The sequence below is a fragment of the Gadus chalcogrammus genome, chromosome 9 (assembly GCF_026213295.1).
Source record: "Gadus chalcogrammus isolate NIFS_2021 chromosome 9, NIFS_Gcha_1.0, whole genome shotgun sequence".
NCBI classification, from domain to species: Eukaryota; Metazoa; Chordata; class Actinopteri; order Gadiformes; family Gadidae; genus Gadus; species Gadus chalcogrammus.
Genome location: NC_079420.1, coordinates 11,011,852 through 11,031,624, shown reverse-complemented (window position 1 = coordinate 11,031,624; position 19,773 = coordinate 11,011,852). Strand labels below are relative to the sequence as shown.

Below are 19,773 nucleotides of genomic sequence, written 5' to 3'. Positions count from 1 at the left end.
CTTTTGGTTTGGCTTCCCCTTACTGATAAGGTTTTGCATTTAGCACTTTAAATAAATAGTTGTTCCATCTTTATAATCAGCGTGGCCTCCCTTTGTTATGTCAGCTCTACTCGAGCCAAGTGGTCCTGACAGGGGCTGGTAACATTTTACTGGGGGGTCCTGGGCTGGACATTTGGGAATTCCCTGAAATACATTGTTTAGTCAAGAAACGTTGTTTAATAGATTACAACAAAATACAATAAAGAATCCTACGCTCCTCTGTCCAGCACATGCACATGAAAACGATGGCAGGATTATATAGGAGAGTAAGGCCCAATCCCATTTCTACCCCTTACCCCTCCCCTTTGTTTTGAAGGGGTAAGGGGAAGGGGTAAGGGGTAGAAATGGGATTGGGCCTCAAAGGATGAGTCTGTTGGGAAGGGGTGGCCAGTCTTTCTGCATGGCGGCCATGTCCACCCCCGGCGGCACTCCTGATCCGCAACACCAAGGCCTATGTGGACAGTGGTGTTGCTTCACAGCCCTGAAGCTATGTTGCAATTGTGCTTGTCTTGGTTCAAACACATAGCAATATGACTATAGGTTTCATTGCAAAAAGTTTTTCCTTTCATACATAACTGTTTACTTGACTCCTACGTTTGGCAATTTCATCTTTATTATTCCATTATTTATACATTTAGTCGTTGAATGTTTTAACAATGAATCAATAATTGTTGGTTAGAATACGCAGATTCGTTTTTTGTTTGAGAATGTAAAATTTTAGAGGCAGATTTCAATATGAGGGCAGGATATACAAAGGACGCAGAGTTCCCAAATGTTATCCCCACATTGATGAGCATTATCAAACAGGAATGGGACTCCTCCTGTAGCGAACATCTTTGTGGTTCTAGTCATATAGACACACTATTCTCGATCTCCGAGGGTTGCAGGTAGCAGTACGGGACATCCAGACATGCGTTCCTCGTTATGATCCTTTCCTCGATGCTGGAGAGCTCCTTCTGGAAGTTCTCTATAATCCGCTTGGCCGCCGGCTCACAAAAGCGTTCCTCAGGGTAGGAACCAAGAACAACCTGAGGGAACAAGACACATTCCATAGATAGTATTCTCTCTGAGATGTTGGCGGTCATTATTATCAGACAGAAGCTGCGTCTGTCTTACTGTTCAAGAAATAAGGCAAGATAATGTTTAGATGATACGCAAGGTAAGGGTAACATAATGGTTCCCCTCAGGGAACGTTAAATTAAACGTATCTGATTTAATCGTCTTCTTCTTTTCCTCATCTTATCTTTCAAACCTTGAAAGTCTCACCATGAATAGCATTGTTCTGTTGCCATTACACAATGTTCTCTGTATCCCAACTTACAGAGTCCATGTATTTCTTGTATAGAACCAATGAACTGATGATGAAGGCGACCGTGTCACCAATATTTGGCAGTGTCTCCAGAATGGTATCCATGGTAACCAGTCCCTTGGTAGTTGGAGGTGCTTTTCGAAGCTGCAGAGGGGAGTTTGGGAACCAGCTGTAGTAGTCAAACTAAAACACAGAAGGAGGTTAGGATATGTCCATCAATCAGGTTAGGGTGAGGTTAAGTTTGTTAATTTGTTTATTATAAGGAACAGCATTAGCTGACACGTTGATGACCCGTTCCTATGGTTAGAGGGGTAAACCCGCTGGGGCAGTGGCAGCGGGGCTTTAGAGTGGCATTACAGCCAGACGGAGGGCAGTTGGCTGGCTTGAAATTCCTACCCTGCTTGGAGTGTAGGACAGTCGGACAGTATCGTTTGTTTAAAGGGGCTGTTGCTTGAGCCTCGTGGGACCATCCTGATATTCAAGTCGTTGCGTTGCTGGGCTGCAATTTATTTGACTATTATGGGCGCAGCCTTATCTTTGTAAAAACACATTCTAGGGATTTTCCTGCTCTCTTGCTCTCGGCATATTTGGTTGAAAGTACAGCAGAAACGTGCTCCTCAGAGTAACGCCTGCCGTGCAGATTCTGTTAATCTTGTTGGGTCTTTATTCCCTCCCCTTCGCACTGATCGGATCTATTGTTTTGTTTTTTTGGAAGAGGCTTTCTATGGGCTTGAGGCCTGACTGATCTGCAGAGAGCAACGTGGATAAGACCAGGATCTAGTGGAAATAACCATCAGAAAAGTCCTTCTAGTTGCACCCGGTTTAATGTCCCTGATGAAGAGAAAGATGTCCACCTGTCCACTGTTTACAGCTGCGTGTTGAGCAGATGTTGTGAAGATCACCATGGTGACAAACTTGACAACCGCTTCCACGGTGATGAAGGACTCTGGCATCCCTGCATGAGGACGTTAAGCATGTCTTCATATATACAAAATATACATTGCATGATATGTATCAGCAATATGACAAAATAGTTATAAATATTAGTCAACACTGTGATACTGCCAATTAAAGTTATAAGCTTGCCATAGTACCACCTGTTGGTCAATAGTCACTCTTTTCTGCATTGCGCACATAAAGTTTTGACAAAGCAACACTGAGTTATAGAGCTGGCTTGTCCCGCCCTGTTTGATGATGAGCACCTGGGGCCACATTTAAAGAATTGCTATGAAGTCTGGACTCAAAATATATTTGTCAATATGCAAATTATTGCATGACGTCATCTTCAGCCTTTTATCGACTTCTGGAGCTGGTGCTAGCTCAGAAGAACTTAGTTCTTCGTGGAACTAGTAGTTGTGTTGCTTAAACATAACCAAAATAACAGGGCGACCAAGTCTTCACAATAATGCAAACAGTCTTGTGTTTGACCCATTCATCCACCAGGACGTCCTTGCTATACATGTCCTTAGTCATTCTGCATACTAAGGCCCAATCCCATTTCTACCCCTTACCCCTTCCCCTTACCCCTTCAAAACAAGGGGGAGGGGTAAGGGGAAGGGTTAAGGGGTAGAATTTGGATTGGGCCTAAGTCTTCCGAAGACAGCAGAAAAAACGTCTTGTTCTTTTACCGAGGGCTATATAAGAAACGTTGTCTTCAGGCTAAGCTAATCAGAGGCAGAGAAGGGCGGGTCATGACTTTGCCTTTTTTCTATACGTTTTTCTATACAATCTTCTATTACATTGACATGTCAGTTTGAATTGGATTAATGGTTCAGCCCCAACACATACCTGAGCTGCTGTTGCCCAGGAAGCCCTTTGTGAAGATATCTTGGATCCATCTCTGGAGCTCTGCATCCCCAGACACCTCGTCGTCTGTAGGGTAGTAGAGTCCCAGCATAGCCCGGACAAAACTGGAAACGGATCAAAAAACTTTTCATGCATTATAATTATAGGATGTTTGGGCCCAGGATTGGAGCTTCTAATTATCCACTTGCATTAGGAAAACAACAAAAGCAGTTGTTTATGTTGGATACAACAAAGATTACTGGCATGTGCACCTATAGACCTATTATGAATCCTATTCATTTTTAAGTTATATAAAGATGGTAAACAATTAACATAGCATAGGTAATCAACATGTCTGAGATGTCTCCCTGATATCAAGACTCCATTCAGTGGAGACCTATGGTGTTCTGTAAGGTAACCTGTTGATGGCCGTCCATAACTTCAGTCCATCATCTCTGTAGTAAAAGTTAGGGATGTTCTGCAGTCCTCTTTCAGCAATGTTGTCTGGCAGACATAGAGATGAGTAGGTGGTTTCAGCCAGGTGTCTCCTCAACAGCTCAATTATACCCTCCAGGCCAGGGGTACTCTGAAGATTGAAGTCAATCAGCCTTCTTAACCAAAACCAATGGCAAAAACAATAATATAACAGCAACCACTAAAGATTCAGTGTTAAATGAGTGTTCAGTGAGTACATACTCTTGCTAAAAGTCCAGTTGGCCCAAGTAGCGCACGTCGAGCTGCTGCGTTAATTTGCAGAGTGTAGCGGAAGTGGGGAGTCAATAACTATGAGAAATTATGAGAAAGGATGCATACAATTAATTAATGCAAAATGGCTCCGCCCATCAGTGTGTTGAACACTCAAAACAGAGTTGATACCCCAAGGTAACCAAATCTTAATCCAATTTTGTCATGTTAAATGGCCCTGCCAGCAAAATCCACATAGACACAAATTTATACTTCATGTACCATCAGAAAACATGACTAATTTGTTTTCGCCCAATGCAAAAATGTGTAAAGCTCCTCTCCTAAAACACAAGGTTTGATTTTGGGACTGTATACTGTATACGTCAGCTGATCCTACCTTGTAAAGGGGGTGTACGTCTGGAAAGTGACGCATGGTAGCGACAGCAAACACCTCGGCCAACAAGTGGGTCTTCATTAGATGAGAGATAACCTGATGAATTACTGAATCTGCATTTTTCACAAATATCTTCACCAGGAGCCAGTCGAGCTCTGGATCGCTGGGTACGAAGATTGGGCATTTCTCCGATGGTTCCTGTCCCAGCTTTAGGGTAGAAGATAGGACCACACAATAAAATAGTTATGCAACTTCACAATAGCAATCTGTGATTATGTATATGTGTGCAAACTAAATACATTAAAGGATAACTTTGGGATTTCTAACCTGGACCCTATTTTGAATCGAAATTAGTGAAATTACTATGTTGAAATTGTTCTAGTGTCTACAGTGAGAACACGTTTGACAGGAAGTGGAACTCAAAACCATGACTCAAAAAGTCTGGATAACAAGAAGTTAAGCAAATCTGGCAGGGAGAAGACAAAAGGCTTAGTCAGGAAGAATCAGTGTAGCTTTGCTAATCGTATCTACCCCTCCCACTCCACACACATGGAACACCTTGTCACAGGGGGCCTGTGGAACTGGTTCATCCCTACCGTTCCTCGTACCTATTGTATCTTATTCCCTAAAGGTGTCATCACCTGAATAGCTATGGGTTTGAGTGTGCCTGCGGTGTCCAGGTACAGCAGGCAGAGGGCAGCAGTGAGAGGCAGTGACTTCCCCTCCACCACGCGGGTCGGAAGACCCTCCAGTGACTTGTAGTCACACAGGAATATGTTCCCTTTCTGGATTACAAACAAACACAGGAAGATACAATAAAGAAGACACCGATGGAGTAATGGCACACACTCAACAGCTAGTAGCACACATGTGGCCTCGAATCAAATTATATTTCTCGTCATCATGGTGGAGAATTCTTTTTTTTTACTTCAACCAGTGCTAAATATAGATCTGTAATTGTTGTTGCACTATTGCAAGTTTGTAGTTTTGATTTATGATGCAGGTTATGGAATCTTTGGACTATCCAGCCATCCAAATAATTCAAAAAGACTGTTGTCATGGTAGAGTCATCATTCAGCACCATAGTGGACATCTTTGACGCAACACTAATCACACAGGTTTGGTATACCCTCCAGGGGCTCTCCTATATAAGAACTGCTTCATACAGATGTGTATATTTGTACACGGGTTTGAATGTCAAACATGCTTTTTGTGTGGCACTTGTGAGACTTCTATAGAAAAATGTAGCCCACTCGCTTTGAGGTGGGTTATATTTCTGCAGACACCTTTGTGGGTCCGCAGTGTGCACTCCTACACATACCTGGATCTCTTGTTTTAGGGAAGTACCAGTCTCTAGGAACGGCTGCACCATCTCTTCAGTGACGGGGAAGTTTGAGGGCAGATGGGGGCAGTTTCTGATCATGGAGGGATGGACACCATTCAGGAACTGGTAGCCATAGAAAGCATCGTCCTTCCAGTGCTCAGCGAGATATTCTTCAGAGAGGGGATGGTTATATATTCATTACAGCACTGTAGTCTTCAATAGTATGGGATAAGTCACAATCACAATGTGTGTTTTCGCCCAATGCAAAAATGTGTTAAGCACAACTTATAATGGATGTAAATCAAATAGAAACGGAGGGTCAATGAATGTATGTGTTTCCACTCTTTACTATGGTATGATGCCCCAACGAGTTAAAAGCCAACGGCAAAAAGGTTTCCCTTCCCTCTCTGATAAAACTACGGTCACAACGATAATGCATTCATGGATTTTATTTTATATTTAAAGCACATGCCAAATGGTCTTTAGAAAAAAAAATCCTGGCATACTTTTTACTATACTATTTACTATGTTTATTAAGTTGAACTGCCCCAGTTGTTGCAGTTTATCGTTTGTCTTAACAGTAAATGAAGGCCTTGTTGATGACTGCAATTATTGCCTGCAATGCAATGGTCTTCTTTGAAGTTGTTATTCTAAGAATTATCGAACATTGAATAAATGTTTAGCTCCTATGGGCAGTGTTAGAAAACAATTGCGCCACAAACCAGGATATACCTGGTTTAAAGTCAGTGGCGCACTGTTCAGATGCTATTTTAAGGCTGCATGCATAATGTTGCTTGTGCACCTCGCGCATACACTTTGCTTCTCTCATCTACCTAGCCACATATTCTTGGTAAATTATTTGGGATTGAACAGCTGATACAGCAGTAATTAGTTGTACTTTTAAATCAATGCATCTGCAAACACCGTACAGCGTTACCGGCATTACGTATAACCAAACAATTGCATCCATATTAATGTCAACATGGTAACTACAATTTGACACAAAGGCTTTCTTGAAACCTATACATCGCTGTCCACTGTGGCTGGACCAAAGGTCTGAGCTTTTGAGAGAAGCCGTGGACAGTGCTCCTTCGGGCGCGGATGTCACAAAGAGCCGTTGTGTTTTGCCAATACAGTACGCTTCTTATCCATATTAGTCATTTATTTTGTTTCATAAATTAACTGTAGTTTTGGCAGAATAAATTTATCGCAATGGTAGAGTCCCAAATTGTGTCCACGTGTGCAAAACTCTAAATAAATCCAAATAAATAATGAAGGTAAGCACAGGCTTCGCCGACTTTGTTGCCTGCTGAAGATCACAACACACGAGCCAACTTGACTTGACCAACACCACTTGTACAGTATATTCAAGAAGAATTTACAAACTAAGAACCCTGATATAATCTGAAAACACAGTGATTTTCAGAAGAAACATCCTATTAAAAAGTTTGAAAAAGGTATTTTCAAACTGAAACTGAATGTGCTAAAATAGGTGATTAAATAACTGAAAAAATGAAAAGGATGTTTGGTGCAATTAAATTTTCAATTAAAGTTCACTCTATTCAGCTAAAGATACAAAAGTATGGGTTTGACCATGTGATCCAGTTGGAGACTTTACCAGCTGTTGAGGACGTCTTGAAGGTGAGTGTGTTCTTCATGGACTCCAGGCTCTCCCATGATTCCTCAGATCCAAACAGACCTTTCAGTTTGACTTCAGCTATACTGCAGAAGGAAGCAGAGGACACTTCAGACAGACCTACAAATAATCACAGAATCCCGATCTTGAAAATATATCGCCCTTATATTATAATTATTATATTTAGTCTTACAAAGCAGACTTTAGATGAATAATATGTCTGATAGCAGACAAGCTTAATCAAACAAGACACTTTCATGCTCATTGTAGCTCCATGTGTTACTTTGATACAGTTGGGTTCAATTATCTGATCGAAAATAGCGTTTACACAAAGTACACTCAACGAATAATCACAAATAATTCACCAACATTTCCTTATGCGTCAACCTTGTTAGTGTTAACCAAGGTTAAAATATTGAATTGTAAAGTACAGCTAAGGGAATTGAATCCTTATTAAACAACACTCACGCAAATTCTTTTGAAAACGTGAATTCAAGTCCTTTGGAAAACGAGAAGCGGACTTCAGATGGAAGCTCAGATTCCTCAAAATGAGTGATGTGGGTGGTCCTGTCGGCGTATACCTTCCACCTGTAGAAGACTCACCTCTTTATGCAAGGTAGATGAATATCCATCTGAGGAATTTACTAATCCAAGTACACATATTATGGCTACACAATACAACCGCATTAAAGGAAGCACTGCACTTCATTCATGAATCTCGATGTATAAACTGGAAAATTATTATTGGGCGGCCACTGGAAAAGCTGAATAGACTCACTGATAAAGTTGACAACGTTTGGCCAATTCTCTCCTCCTGTGCTCAATCAGCAAAGGATGGTAATCGTCACTCGCCTTCATCGCTGTAGTTATGCAGATAACGTACCAAAATATATTATAACATACAACAACATTAATAATAATGATAATTCCACATAAATATCAGAAGAGATCAACCAACTGCATGAATATCCCCAGAGAGAAATCAAGGACTGAAGTGTGACTTGGTGAAAGACCTTTGGCTCCTCTGAGTTCCAGTACTTCCCCCCTGGTCAACCATCTGTGGCAGGGGAAGAGGAGGGCCTCTCCTTCTGGGGTCTCCACCACAATCTTGGAGCAGAACCACTGATTTTCTGGCAGAAAAAGATATTGAGCTTTCTCCAGCTTGATGAGCAGAAGATGGCCCATGGGATGGGTGTTCACCGTGTAGGTGCTGGTCTGTTGGACAAAACAACAACTATCGACTCTGCTCTTACGTTTATTCTCGTCCGTCTCAGGTCATTTTAACAAGCCGTTCATGCAACATCTAGTATGTCATTGTTTACTTTTTCAAGCATCTTTCAAAAAGATCAGAACTGGATCATCAACATTAGGACTGGAGCCACGCTGGTGGCCCAAGGTTTTTTCTGATCACACAGAGCAGTGTTTTTAGAAATACAACCCCAACAGCGCCCAGTGTTTTTCTGGTATTTCTTCACTGAGCATAAAGTTTAGATGGCACAATAGGTTCTTTCAGTCCCATGACCCTATGTTGTGTAAGCTTCATATGAGAGTGAAATGGAGGGGACACTCTGTTGATGGAAACAGTGTAGAAACAAATGTTCCAGAAAGATACCATACAGAAATACAAAAATATATTTTAGAATCAATCCCCATTTCATGAAAAGAATGAGGCATCACAAGATATTAACGATTTCCCAACTATTGACTCAGGGAAATTTTACTTTTACTGCAGACTTCATAATACTCCAGAGATTAATCAAAGCGTTAAAAAGCCCTGAGAAATATCACTTTTCATACTGCAATTCCTCACCTGGTCTGAGCAGAAGTCGAGGCCATAGTTGTCCAACTCAGTGCGTTCGCTTTCGCCATTGGTTCCCACCAAGGTAACAAACACGTGGTCATTTGTTCCCGCCAAACACATGTCCCCCGTCGTCACGTGTACTTTATACACAGCTATGATGGGAACCTGGAAGAGACCACGAATGTTACCAATCTTTTCATCGAAGGCCACTCTCTGAACTTCCTCGACACCTACCTATTACTGCCCACTCTACGGTCTATAGATCTGAAGGTAATCTCTAGGTTGGTTGTGTTGGACTCAAAAAGGCTTCATTGTTTTGGATGGAATTACGACCGAGTGAAACTGAGGAGCAAGACAGGATGTTTAGAAATTGGCTCCTGGAATTTAATTTATATTTGTGGATAAATACTTCCATTGCTAACACCCTCTTGGGCACACAGTGACACAGGGGGCTGTACTTTGACATCCCATAACTCGACTAACCCCCCAACTGGCTTGAGTGAGTTCTAGCGGTAATGATGACAATTATATCATAGTAAAATCGTCCATTCATTCTATTTCATTCATTCATTCACCCCCATGTCTTTCGTTATTGGGGGTAATGTATGATGGATAAAGTGTTAATGTGGTAAGATTGACATTCAAATAAATGTCAGTTAAGTCACAAAAAAATAGTAATGTTTGGTATTGTCATACCAAACATTACCAGATGCATGAATGCGTGTGTACATGCTGATCAGTTACATGTCGCGGCTAGTGTCAGACGTAGGCTATATGTGAAAAGCGGCCTTTTCACAAGGGCACAAAATGACATGAGGATTAATTTCTTCATTGAATTCCTGTCATGGGCAATTAGTGCACTCTGAGGTAGGCATGTGAAATGATTGGACTGTTTTTTTTTGGTCAGAGCATTTGATTTATTTATTGACACCAAATTAAATAGTTCATACACAAGTTTGATCGCGTGAAAACTTCAAAACAGTCGTGCGTTTTGAAGAATATTGGAGGAGGAGGAGCTCTCTTGTGAACAACAACGTTCCTTTCCACCAATTAATTCTCAGCCATGGCCGAGATTACCACCATTGCGAGTCTTTACTCGTTGTAGAAGTGCCGGAGTGGTCGGAGAACCCAACGCCGTTCAATTTTAGACCGCTCCCGGCTCATTTTGGACCAATCAGCGAATCGCTCTTCAATGATTCGTTTGGGTAGTCCATCTTGCCTGTCAATCACAGGTGTGCAAAATGCAACACTTCTCAATGGCAGAGAAATGTTCTATGGGAGGGGGAAGCGAGGGAAGGGGACAGTTTTGGGTTGTTCAGTTTCCAAACCGTTTTCTCTGCGGCTCTTATCGACTCTGAAATCTTACCTATAACACCTTTTCTTATCACTATTTTAAATCCCATTCCACGGTGCAGACGGTTTCCAAACAAACTCAAAAAAGGAAATGTTCTTTAGAATATGCTTTAAGTGTGTCATTAGGACACCTAATATAGGCATTTGGTAAATCGGTGGCTTCTTGGTTGGTCTTGAGACGGTCGTTACGCACCCCTGACTCCCCCTCAAACGGGGGTTATCTCTATTTACACCACCGTGCCTATTCTGCATTTCCTGCTCCGCCGGTTGGTGCTTGGTGCTCTTGCCAAATGCTCTTACAAGTCAAGTCCTGCAATCACTAACTATCGCAGATAGGTGATACAATGGTGATGATCCTAATGCGACATATCACTGCGAAAGTTCGCGAGCAAAGATTACAGTGAACTAAACGCAGGGTTTTAGTGTTGTAGGCCCCTAGTTGTTTGAGTTAATTCTGAACTGTTTATTATCAAACTGCAACTAATGATTGTTTTCATTACGGATTATTCTGCTGATTATTTTCTCCATTGATTGATTGATTATCCCTTTTAGACATTCAGAAACTAGTGAGAAATGCCGTCACAGTTATTTTAAAAATGCCATAGATCCCGGTTAGACCAACCTGGATCCTTACCTGTCCAGTTGAACTAAACGCAGGGTTTTATTGTTGTAGGCCCCTAGTTGTTTGAGTTAATTCTGAACTGTTTATTATCAAACTGCAACTAATGATTGTTTTCATTACGGATTATTCTGCTGATTATTTTCTCCATTGATTGATTGATTATCCCTTTTAGACATTCAGAAACTAGTGAGAAATGCCGTCACAGTTATTTTAAAAATGCCATAGATCCCGGTTAGACCAACCTGGATCCTTACCTGTCCAGTTGGTTCTGCTCTGGTCTTTCTCCGCTTTCCATGATCTGGTGGGGTCGTCATGACGGATCCGTCCGCCTCACTGTAAAGACTGTAGAGCCCATTCTGAGTCCTCTCTCACAGCCGACGATAAACTCGCCCTATAACCACCCCCCTTCCCGCACTGCACTGGGTAATGATTACGCCAGTGATGAAAGAGATTTACACAAGATGGGAATTGTTTTCTCAGTGTGTGAACAGCTGCAAAGGAAATAACAAACCTCTCCCACATAAATAAAGTAAGATAAATATAAGAAGTAAGGAAATGGAAAGTAGGCCTATTAATACAATAAAGGATAACGAACATAAATAATGATCATACTAAAATAATAAATTAAATAACAATATCGTAACAATTTAAAGGCTTGTTACATTTCCACATTAAAATATAAACTACTAAACCTATGTCAGGCTATATATTTTGTCGAGTTGTGTACCTATTTTTATTATCCAGAATTGTTTACAACAATGTTCCGTCACAGATAATTCGCCGTAACGGTCATTGGCAGCATATACCCTTTAACAATAATCCAAAAAATGCATCAGTAGAGATAGGATATGATGAAGTCTGTGATTAGCCCCTCCTCTCAATAAACACTCAGAATCCAAACATGACCGGGAGGAAGGATGGTGGGTGGCCTTTCCCCGCAGAGGAAATGTTTTTGCAATGTTTTTGCAAGAACTCGTATCTTAACACGGTCTAAATCACAACTAGTTCTCGTGTACACGTTTTATAGGCTGTTTTTGTGTGAAAATAAGTCTGCGATAGATAGTTTACAACAAGTAGGCCTACCCAACCAAACCATGATAAACAGTTTATTCTAAACAAGTGTAATCTGTATTATATAGGCTACAGTCAATGTTAAATCAGGTTAATCTTTATTATATTGTTTATGTTAAATCAGGTTAATCTTTAGGCTATTATAAACACTCTATGTTAAATCAGGTTAATCTTTATTATAAAGGCCTATGTTAAATCAGGTAATTCTATGTTAAATCAGGTTAATCTTTATTATATTGTCTATGTTAAATCAGGTTAATCTTTATTATATATTCTATGTGCGTTACACCCACCCTTGATTTTGACGCACCTCCTGAAGCTCAATCTGGACAAGACTGAGGCCCCGTCCACACGAAGCCGAAACAGTTACGGTTTCGATCTATCCGGTTTCGGAGTATCTCCGTAAAGACGGAGTCAGGCGAAACCGGGTAGAGCTGTAGAAACGCTGTAGTACACATTCCAGGCCCATAAGGGGTGCTGCTTCTGCTACAGCAATCCAGAAGGAAAATAAATAAGAAGAAGAGGCGAGCATGCGCATAAAGGGTGAGACTCCGCGGGCTTAACAGTCATTGGCTAGAGGGTCGAGGGGTGGGGCGATGACGTCATGGTTTACGGTTTCAGGCGGTTTCAGGCGTCCACACGAATCCAAAACGAAACCGGGTAGATTTGAAACCACCTCCGAGGGTGGTTTCAGAAGTTTGCGGTTTCGGTCAGCGGATTCGCCGGCTTCGTGTAGACGGAAGGCCGAACCGTACAAGACTTTTGCGGTTTCGCCATGAAATCGGCTTCGTGTGGACGGGGCCTGAGATGCTCTTCCTTCCAGGGAAGGCATCTCCTATCAACCTCTCCATCAATGTCGACAACTCTGTGGTGGCTGTGACTCGCTCTGCAGATTCATGCTCCACAACATCAGGAGGACACGTCCGTTCCTCACCCAGGTTCTGGCCCAGGCTCTTGTCATCTCACGTCTAGATCACTTCGATCTTCTGGTTGGTCTGCAGCTCATCCAGAATGCAGCCCCTCGACTGGTCTCCAACCTGCTCCAGTCCTCCCACACCTCTCCCTCTCTTACTCGCCTGCAGTACGGGGAACAGCTCCAGTCCACCCATAGGACAGGGTGAAACTCTACACCCCAGCCCTGTGGTTCTCAAATGGGGATAGGTTTACCCCTAGGGGTACTTTGGAGTACTCAGAAAATTAAAACAATTAAATAAAAAACAGAAGGGGGTAAAAAATCTTAGAGGTGTGACACTCGTAGAAAAAGTTAGAAAACCACTGCACCAGGCTTCCCACTACGGTCCAGCCCCTCCTGCATCCAGGGCAGGGGGAAACCACGCACCCCAGCCCGCTCCACAAAATCTGTGCTTTTGTTGAGCTTGTATTTCCAGAAACCAAGCCCCTGTTCCGCTGCAGGCTGAAAACTCACGTGTTCAGACAGGTGAATGAACCTGTAATAATCAAAAGGTCAGGAATCCCGAGCAAGCATTTCCTTCATAAAACGGTAATGGATTTAGTTTGTCGGTATGGTAACCCTCTTTTCTGGTGCTCCCTGCTTTAGGATTTAAAGCATGACACACATATGTCAGATACAGAATACCAACAGCACACCAACGTTAGACCACAGGGACTATACAATTCCCCAGATTGCACACCGATATCTCATCCCGTAGTGTCGGTTACATACAAGACAAACCAGAAACATAGCAGCTGGGGGCCTGGGTGGTGGTGGGCGAAATCCGGCTCAGCACACTTAAATCCACTCCCACTTCACATTCCCACGGTGGGGCATGTAGTAACGGGCCACTGCATTTGGCAATTGGCAAAAAAATAAAAGACCCACTGACCGTCCTGCTGGAGTCATTTCTTCATGTGTGCTGAGGAAATTTACGCTTAATACCAGTGGCGGTTCTACATTTGAATTATGTCCGTTCCATTTGGGAAAAGACGCAGAGGTGAGCTTTCCCCCCGCGCCCCCCTCCCGTTTCCCCTTGTCACACAGCTTCCGTGCAAGGCACCTTCTCAGCAAGCAGGAGCGCCTGCAGCCGGAGGGGGCGCCAATATGCAGTGGCGGATTTAGGAAATTGGGGGACCAAGCCGAAGATATGTATGGGGCCCACATCATCCAATCTTTAGAAGAGAACGTAGAAAAATAATGCACAGACTGAATGGTGGATAGGCAGGTAAAGCTAATCTACGCTGAAGTAAATGTTGGAGATTAGAAAAAATAACGTCCCCTTTAAACCCTTCATACATTTCTTTACTCCAAAATGAAGATGGAAAGCAGAGAACACACAAAGGGTAGCACGACACAAACTAATAGTCACGATGGAACCCAAATGAGAATACGGCTTCAGATAATCCCTGTCTTTGCCAGAAAGCCAGGAAAACCAGCACTTTTTTTTCAAGATCAAATCAATATCAATATAATCAGCAAGACAAGTAGTTAGGGTAAACCCCTACGAACAGTCAAATACCTAGCAAAACATCACAAACAGCCATAAACTTAGCAAATATTGCCAAGATGAATAATTAGGGGTCCGAGCAGCAAAGCTGCTTGGCCCTTATTGTTTCTGTAACGTTTTTTTTTTTCTAAAATTCTGTAAAAGTCATACTGCAGCCTATAACGTAAGTCGAAAACTCACACATTTGTGGTACTGCACCCAAAGGTGGCACTATTGTAAAAAATCATGCATTAGGCTTATTCCTCCTAGGCCTACACTTCAAATAAACACAAAGTGCATTAGGCCTACATTTCAAGTAAGCAAAACAGTGTCTCAAGTGGTGTTAGACCCAACAGGTCCTCACAGATCTCTTTCTTGTCTTGACAAAACAATCGCACAACCAAAAGCTGGGCATTATCCGTTACATCTGAAGACTCATCAATGGTTAAAGGATGGGGCACTCTGAACAGCCGCATGAAGCTGTTACAGTGCGTCATCTGATAACATTTCGGATTTTCTGGTTTTCGTTGCAGCTCACATTGGGATTTGCTTTATTTCTTCACACAATTCATCCCTTTGTTTACCTTCAAGTAACGTCTCGGCAGCAGCGTTCAAGGACTCCTTCACAACAGTCATGTCACTGAAAGTTTTTTTTTATGTTGCCCCAAAATCCATGCAATCTTAAGTGAGCATTCATTTGCACGTTGCTGGCCTGTAAATGAGTATGTGAAGACACGCATAGACCTCTCATACTGAGCTCTCAGCTCGGATATTTTCCACGCTCTTACTTCTGATACTTTTCCTCGAAGGATCTGTGTTTGGATTCGTAAAGCCGCATATTCCCTCTTTTTATCAGCGCCACGGTTTCAACACATAAAAGACACAACAAAGGTTTTGTACTGCCTTGCGGGAGAATGAACATGTATTGATCAGTCCATTAATCTTTAAAATCTAATCGAAAAAGTCTGTTTTCGGGGTCAAATTTCCTTATTTTCGAGCAAGCCATTTTCTCATTCCAAATCACTCTTCCGGTAAACAAAAAAATTGATTGGCTATTATTTGAGTGACGCTATTACGCACATGCCGTGACAGACGGAGGGAGGGGGGAGTTCGGTGAGTGCATGATCTTCGCTCTGTGAAGATCATTGCTTTTTACGGTTTTTGTGCTGTACAACAGACTATTCTGCTTTTCAATTTGTATTTCAGTGAGAAAGGATTTTACTAACATAATCATGCTTTGTATAGTGAAATCATAAGAAACCGCGGTCCGCCGTTTGGAGATGCCTGTTGCACACTAATGAACATGCTCAAATGGGCTAGTGAAATCGAGAGCAACCATCCTGCAGGAATCTCTAACCTCTGATTTGTGGGTGGGAGACTTGTGGGTGGGAACATAGTTTCTGCTGTTTTGTCTGTCAAAAGGGCTAGATAGTCTTTATCAGAAAATCCACGATTTCCAGCTGTGTAATAACATGACCAGGTAATAATAATAATATTCATTTTAAAACCTTGACATAATCTGTCAGATGTATTAAATGACAGTTGACCACAAGGCGATTCCATCTATGCCTCCTCTTGAATTGCTTCATGGTTTAGTCGGCACTCGGCAGAGGCTTGTAATGCTGCGTAGCATGATAAGCATGATAGGGTGCAAGGAACAGAAAAAGTTGACATGGGTGCTAATTTTCAGTTGAAAAAAAAACGCTTGCATTCTTTTATCAGCTGACTCATGAAAACGCCCTCAGCTGATAAAAGGTGTCGGGGGGGCGCGAGCAGCAGACGGGACTTAGTGTCTGCTTATTTTTTATTTTATTTTTTTATTTTAAATAAACATAATACCAAGGGTCAGAAGTTTTACATTTGAATTTTGATGTTACAGCGTCATGACAGAGGGACTTGGTGTCTTTATTGGTGCTTGAAAGATGAACATATATTTTTTTTTTTGAAAGGGAATAAGCTGATGAGGCTGACAAGTGACCAATGTTTACTGTTTAAAAATATTTTAAATTAAATGCAAACCCCAGTGAATCATTTGCTCTTGTTTCTCTGTTTTGAGATTCACAGACTTACAAAGTTACAAATTGAGTTAATAAACTGAAGTTGGAAATTGTTTTAAGTTGTTGCAGATGTTATCTCCGCTAATTTTATTAACCTAAATAAATAAATATTAGCAGGTTCTCAATAGTAGGCTATTTCAATTCAGGGAGGGCGCCTAGGGGGGGAATGACAGAAAATTATTGAGAATCACTGTTCTAGAACATGTTGTAGGCCTACTTGTTGATTAGCTCACGTTGTTATGGCAATGAAAACTCCCTCAGCTGATAAAATAATGCCAGCTCTTTGTTTTTTACTGAAAATTAGCACCCTTTTTTTGCATCAGACCAACAAGAATTTTTTGCATCAGAAGATTTATAAAAATGTATTGGTCCCTGAAAGTGAGACAACATAGTTTAGTGCTCCCGAAATAGTGGTCTGTTAATCATAGGCTAGTACATGTTGTACTTGTTGATTTTTTTGCATGAACATACATTAATAAAAAAATGTTGATACAATTTATAAAATTGTATTAATCCATGAAACTGAGGTGACATAATTTAGTGCTCCCGAAAAAGTGTTTGTACAGTTCACATCCATGGATTATTCCTTCATCCAAACAATCAACCTCCAGCTTTCCTCGTGAGTGCCCGGTTTGTTTACATGATGTGGGCGCATCTGTCTGCGTCACACAAATACCCGGCGCATTTACTGACGCAAATGATAGTGCCGGTATTATATCAACAGCGGCAGAAATCCACGTTTTCACGTTTTCGTCAAAATGATTCTTGACGAAATCTGGTGGGGACGCGTCCCCGGCGTAATCGACGCTTATGCCCGACACAGTGGCGGGTGAAGTGAAACAATTCACTGATTTCCATCACTAATGATGGAAATCATTAATTTCCATCCCTGCTGCATTGTCTCTGTGGAAACGGCGCAGAAACACCTCTACCCAAGCCACCCCTCCCCTGGAACCGCGGAGTCGTGGCATTTACATCAGAATGAAACCCAATAAACCGCCACTGTGTGTAGGGTCCGGGAAGGTAAATTGGGGTGCTAGCTCAAGCAGGCGTTTAACCTCGGGCAGCGTAAACGCGCGGACCATGTTGCAAAAAAAGGGTGCATAAGACGGCATATTTGGCAGCGTAAAAATGCCTTATGAGAGAGAAACGATAGATTGTTCTCCACATGCACGCTTCCTACTTATTGACGTCTTCTCACAGGTCTTCACCTAGCGCCACTTCACAGCTAGCTGCGGCTACCGCTGTAGCGACATGTTCAACGCTTTGGAAGTTGTTTTTCCTGTCTGTATCCCCAACAGTAGCCGTAAAAAAGTGTGTCATCTTTGGCAGAGTTGCCAAATACTAACTGGCGTCTTTTTCTCTTTTTTCTTTTATTTGAGCTGCTTGGGTAACTTTATTTCATAACCCTTTTCCTAACCCTTAATTTTATTTTCACATTTAGACCTGTCTTTCCTAGTCTCTGTTTTTGTACAAAAAGAAACATGATGATTTTCTTTCCACTATGGGGGACCCAAGCGTCCGCCTACCTATGCCTCTATCTTAAAACCGCCACTGCCAAAATGCCTATTCCCCACACAGTGATATGATAGATCATAGAAAACTGCTTTGCGACGCAGATGATATATATTTTTTAAGTGCTCGTGCCGCCCCCCATGTGTCATGAAATGATGCCGACCCGGGCGTCACTCAACCGCCATTGCTTAATACATACTGTACATTTCTTAGCACAACATAGACCGAAGTAATTACCATCTCCCTTAACAGAGAATCAAAAGGCTTTGATGCGAACATAAGCTAAGCTATTTGTCCTGATGCCTGTTGTTCAGTGCTACAGTGTGCTTGCCTGGTCTGCATCCTGGTTTTCTCAATTGTCTATTAGACACAAGGGTCTGGTATTCTACATCACTGGTCCCATTTTTTGTAATGTATAGCCATAATATGTGTAGGCCTACTTGCATTAGCAATTGCCATTTTTTCAGTTATTCATCTGACTTGCATAAAGATGCGAGTCTTTTGCAGGTGCAAGGTATACACTTACAGGACCACCCACATCACTCGTTTGGAGGCCTGAACACTATTGTTCTTTCCATACGACGTCATATTACTTATTATATTCACAGCAGATTCACTAACTAGGATGAGCAATGATGATTTTATGAATGAGTTTCATTCTATCCTATATTCTATATTTTTAAGATTAATCTGGCCGGTTTTCTTTCAGTTGCAATCCCAAAGTAAAGAATTGTTCTTTAAATTGTTAATTGGGGAGTAGACTTAAGCTGAAATATGTGCATATCCTCTATACTATTGAAGACTACAGTGCTGTATTGAACATAGAACCTTCTTCGCTCTGAAGAACATGTCTCTGGGCTCTGGAAGGACGCTGGTTTCTATGGCGACCGGTTCCTGAATGGTGTCCGTCCCTGTGATCAGAAACTGCACCTTCTGCCCTCTGACTTCCCCCTCACTGGAAAGATGGGGAAGTTCTGCTACTTCCCTCCCACCAGACCTCGGCTATGGAACTAGAACCGTAACCACAAATTCGACCCCTTTACTGATCAAGTTTGTTATTAACGTTTTTTATCTTTGTGAACAGTGTGTGTTTATCCCGTGTAGATATCTAAAACGAAGGTAAACACACTTGTCCGGCACAACAGACCTGAACTTCAAAGAGCCGTGATCCACCCATGAGTTCCCAGCTGTCTGTCAGGTCCCCCACTGCCATCTTCATATCCTGTGTTTGTTCGTGATCCATAAAGGGAACCTCTCATGTGTTAGTTGGCAATCTAGAAAGGTACCATTTTCCAGAGTGACTCCATGTCAGTGAAGGGAAAGCCAGTGCTGCCCTCTGTCGGCTGTACCTTGGCACCGCAGGCAGACTCAAACCCACAGATATTCAGGTGAGAATTAGTTTCACAAATTAGACTTTACATTAATATAATGACATTGCGTCATATTGACCTTGAAACTCATCTCAAACTAAATATAATTCCACTTGACTAGTGGTGTCATAAGAAGTGACGTTGCGGCTAGTAACTTTTGCAACATGTCTGAATGTTAAAATGAAAAGTTTCCTATATTCCCACTATATAAACCGGATTTTTTTTTTTTTATTGAACATTTTATATATACATTTGTGTGCGTATGTTTTACTTGGAAGTGCATGGTTTTACGTTTGTATTTGTGCTTTTCTCTACGGACAACTTGAGTTGTGCGTTTGGTGGATGCGCGATCTTGTTGTGGACGGCCCCTCA

The 19,773-nt window shown here is 41.9% G+C and overlaps 1 protein-coding gene across 4 annotated transcripts; it reads right to left on the bottom strand.

The window, feature by feature from the left end:
- Positions 1-379: 379 nt before the first annotated feature.
- On the bottom strand, positions 380-12,477 carry LOC130389339 (hydroperoxide isomerase ALOXE3-like). 4 transcript variants are annotated; one of them, XM_056599078.1, is made up of 16 exons: positions 11,675-12,477; positions 11,202-11,289; positions 8,982-9,137; positions 8,185-8,386; positions 7,950-8,031; positions 7,640-7,759; positions 7,154-7,257; positions 5,533-5,705; positions 4,853-4,996; positions 4,215-4,418; positions 3,830-3,916; positions 3,553-3,719; positions 3,137-3,258; positions 2,203-2,303; positions 1,361-1,531; positions 380-1,067 (listed from the first exon to the last, which is right to left on the bottom strand). In XM_056599078.1, the coding sequence occupies exons 2-16, from the start codon at positions 11,259-11,261 to the stop codon at positions 888-890; spliced, it is 2,073 nt and encodes a 690-aa protein (XP_056455053.1). In that variant the 5' UTR covers positions 11,262-11,289; positions 11,675-12,477; the 3' UTR covers positions 380-887. The 4 variants fall into 4 exon arrangements, with proteins under 4 accessions (XP_056455053.1, XP_056455054.1, XP_056455052.1 ...); XM_056599079.1 differs by having other exon boundaries at positions 12,312-12,477; XM_056599077.1 differs by having other exon boundaries at positions 11,202-11,361; positions 12,312-12,476.
- Between the last annotated feature and the right edge of the window lie 7,296 nt (positions 12,478-19,773).

What these genes read in the sequence shown, in the direction of transcription:
- LOC130389339 (XM_056599078.1), bottom strand. Translation starts at nt 11,261, where the DNA reads ATGACGACCCCACCAGATCATGGAAAGCGGAGAAAGACCAGAGCAGAA. An exon ending in TCGACTTCTGCTCAGACCAG is followed by an intron (nt 8,387 to 8,981) that starts GTGAGGAATTGC and finishes TTTGTCCAACAG; the next exon opens with ACCAGCACCTACACGGTGAA. An exon ending in GGAACTCAGAGGAGCCAAAG is followed by an intron (nt 8,032 to 8,184) that starts GTCTTTCACCAA and finishes GCATAACTACAG; the next exon opens with CGATGAAGGCGAGTGACGAT.